The 3,804-nt window shown below is 40.0% G+C and overlaps 1 protein-coding gene across 1 annotated transcript in view; it reads left to right on the top strand.

The window, feature by feature from the left end:
- Positions 1-3,804, top strand: part of LOC101846050 (neuronal acetylcholine receptor subunit alpha-9-like) — a 19,731-nt gene that overhangs the window by 4,036 nt on the left and 11,891 nt on the right. The window contains 2 exon segments of the mRNA NM_001280807.1: positions 1,457-1,605; positions 1,894-1,938. Coding sequence (NP_001267736.1) covers positions 1,457-1,605; positions 1,894-1,938 — 194 coding nt within the window.

A 3,804-nucleotide genomic window follows, 5' to 3' on the forward strand; every position in this document is an offset into this window, starting at 1 on the left:
ATATATATTTATATATGTCATTTTTGTTTTTCACTAATTCCGTTTCTTTTTATCGCCTAGAATTAATGTTTGTTTTATTTTGTTCTTCCTGATTACCAAAAAAAATTTAAAAAATTTCTTGCCTTCGTCTTTAGCTTACTGCTTTTTTGTCACATTGACAATTTTCTTATTGCCCGTGGCGTGTTTCCATCTTATCTCATAGTCCTTGCTTTCTTCGCATCAATTTTTAACGTTCATTTTTCAACTTCATCATCGTTGATTTTAACACTTCTATTTGCAAAACTCGAACGTAACACGTTTTTGTGAAGTTTATCCATAATAATTTCATAACGTATAAAAGGCCAATGATGTATACTAAACGCAGGGCTGAAACAAATGGATCTGACAAAAAAAAACTTCTTGGGAACGCCCGTTTGTTGATTTGAATCAGAGTTTCACGCGTCGTAGGTCTGCGTGACACTGAAAAAGCTAATTGGATATAAGCACAGTCCAGTAGCTGCAACTTGTAAGACCACCAAGCTACTCCCTTCCAACGACTGGGAAGAACATCATCGTCATGCACTGGGTTTTTTCCCCTTCTATTGGAATTGCAAATTCAATGCACGTTCGATCGAGATATTCCTTCTCAATCTTTATTTTTCCTAGGAGCAGATTTTGAGATTCTTGTTTCCCTTCTGCATCTTACACTTTTTTCAATTTGATTTCACATTTTGAAAGCACGTAAGCTATTTTCGATCTTCGTTAATGAAAAGAGTAGTAAAAATTTCGAAACCAGATTTTGGAGGAAAAAAAATGCAGGTCACAGGAATCTCTTTTACAAACGTTCTTCATCGACGCCTGTAAACTTCACGAACCATAAGATTTGTTTTCTGTTTATCAAAACAAACCCGTGCAATATTAGAAATCCAATCGCATTACAGTGAAGTTATTTCTTTCTACAGCTCACTATGTTAATAAACTTTGTGCAACTACTGAAGAAGATGCTGAGGAAAGTTTAACTAGCACCTTAGAAACAAATGGTGTCTATGTTCGTTACATGTATTTATTGTAACTCATCCTGTCTAATTAAATATCTCTCAACTCTTCACATCTAGTCATGCCTTTCTTATTTATCTGATCCACTATAATAATTCTTTCTCTAACATACATTACCATCCATCTGATCTTGTTTCATCTTCTCTAATAATGTGAATTGTGCATCTCATCTCATGTCACCCCCATCTCATCTCACTTCATCTCATCTTACTGCACCCCACCTTACCTCACCTCACCTCACCTCAGCTCATCTCATCTGATCTCTTCTCTTCTCTTTTTTGGACTCGTCTCGTCTCGTCTCACCTCACCTCACCTCACCTCCCCTCATCTCACCTCACCTCACCTCACCGCATCTCACCTCACCTCACTTAAGCTCTTCACATGTCATCTCTCCTCATCTTATCTTATTGTCTTTCATCAGCTTCGGAAGGTGAGGGTTTTGTGGGGCCAGAACATCGTCTGTACACTGACCTGTTCGCCGGATACCTCCCTGACTCCAGGCCCGTGACCAACGCCAGTCACACTGTCATGGTGACTTTCGCTTTGTCGCTAAATCAGCTGCTGGATTTGGTGAGAGTCACTTTTATTTCCTCGTTTATGCTTTTGACCATAATTTTTCATTCCTTTCTTTGTATTGATTTTAATAATTTTTTAAAATTTCTTAACTTTCTTAGCTCTTTTCTCGTTTGTCTTCCCCTCAATTTGCTTGCTTGTATTTCGTCTTCACTTCTTTTTGCTTTTCTAGTTTGTTTGTTCATTGTTTTTCTGTTCATTTGTTGTGCCATTTAAATGCAGCCTTATTCAAAAGTCGGTCAAAAAATAGATAATAAATACTTACTTTTGCTTTGCACTCCACAGGATGAGAAGAACCAGGTTCTGACCACTTCAGTATGGATTTACGAGGTAAGATATCTCATTTCATCCTTTAAAGTTTAGAGGAATGTTGCTTATCCCCCCCCCCCCCAATTAAAAATAATAAAAATCGCCTCCTCCACTGCCTCCCCGCAAAACTGCTAAAGACAAAATGAGGTAGTGTAAATAGGTTTTAAAAAATAAGGAATTAAAAGCTTAATTAAACAACGAGAGAAAAATAAAATGGGCTAATATACTCCGAACATTGCGACATGAGGATTTGCATCTCTGGACGACGGTGCAAATAAATCGAATCCATAACATTGCATTTTTAAGTCGATTTATTGGGGGATATTTGCGGCTAATTGCCAATTTGTCTAGGTCCTGTCGGAGGTAGATGTTGGATTCGAAGATTCTGTCTCGTCAGAAAAACATTTCTTTTTCAAATTGGCATTAAATAAATACCATTTCATGCTCTCAGTAAACAAAGGCGACAGTCACCATAATAAGGTTTTTGAAGGGAGAAAGTGTGTGCGCGCGCGCGCGTGTGTGTGGGGGGGGGGGGGGCATAGATGCATTCATATTATTCTCTTACCAGAGCCTTTCTTATTTCTTCCTTTCTACTTTTCTCTTTTCTCTCATCGCGAGACCGACTTGTTCTCGCCTGAGTTGAGAAGTGCGTTACGGGAATAACAAACAATTTCTAACTCCTTTATTGGCTAGTCCATCTCCGATTGAACCGAGCCAAACGGGCGACGAGCCATAAAACTCCCCAAAACAACTTAAGTTCAGAACGCCTCATTAAGGATTCGAACCAGGGCCATCCACTCAACAGCACAACCTGATAACAACTGAGCTAACGCCACGTCCAATCTGTATCGACGTGGATGTCTGTTATTGCAATTCAAAATCCACAACCGGATGCGGTGCAGCGACGCACTTTTTTTCTTGGAAATCTAGTTGGGGCGCACGCAATCAGCCCCATAATTACAGGCTCAAGCATGCTGGTATAGACCTAATATGTTCGATAGCATGAACCCAGCTTGTGTACGTGCGTCATGAATTATGTTCCCGAACAGGTAGACAAATGTCTGAGGTCTGTGGTCCTTAGAATATAATTATGTGCAACAGTTTCCGCTGCACACATAAACAAATCTGTTCCGTGGGGCATGCCCTTGTAATTAGTGTTGCTTTGCTCTGAAAAGACTTAATCTATTTTCAGAACTCTGGTAGTTGGAGAATACCACCTGCTTGTTCTACTTTTGTCCTTTGATGTTGTTGTTTCTGTCTATGTTTTGCGATGTCCCTGCGGGCTACTTTTTTCATCATTAGAAGGATAGCAGAAATTTGCTTAATTTGTTTTGCACATATAAGTTTGTGTGTGTGTGTGTGTGTGTGTGTGTGTGTGTGTGTGTGTGTGTGTGTGTGTGTGTGTTTGTGAGTGTGCATTCTGGGGCACAATGTATAGGCCTATGCGTCTAGGAGGGAGGGGGATGTACGGTGAGGTATTAGCATAAGTGTGAACACATTGTTTTCTATTCTTATTCAGTGGGACGGACTGAGCAGCCCCGTGAATAAAATATTATGTAATTGTAGAATTTTTACGCTTCCATCGACACTATTTAGATCATAGCTAGGAGGCGGGCTGCGAGACCCAGCCTGTCAGTACCAACCCAGGCTGCGAGGTATACAACGTCCCAGGAGGAAGGGAAGACAGAGATATTCGATAACATTTCTCTGCACACGGAAATCGCACTCTCCTGCATGTGTTGGCGAAGCACCTAACCACTATGTCACAGACGCCGGCGGCAGGGAGTAAACATGTTACAAAAACAAATGAACTTTGTTTATCTCTTCACTAGATCTATATTATATATTTTTGGGGGTGTTATTTGTTTATTGGGGTTGTGTGTGTGT

This window comes from Aplysia californica, unplaced genomic scaffold (assembly GCF_000002075.1).
Source record: "Aplysia californica isolate F4 #8 unplaced genomic scaffold, AplCal3.0 scaffold00016, whole genome shotgun sequence".
Lineage (NCBI taxonomy): Eukaryota > Metazoa > Mollusca > Gastropoda > Aplysiida > Aplysiidae > Aplysia > Aplysia californica.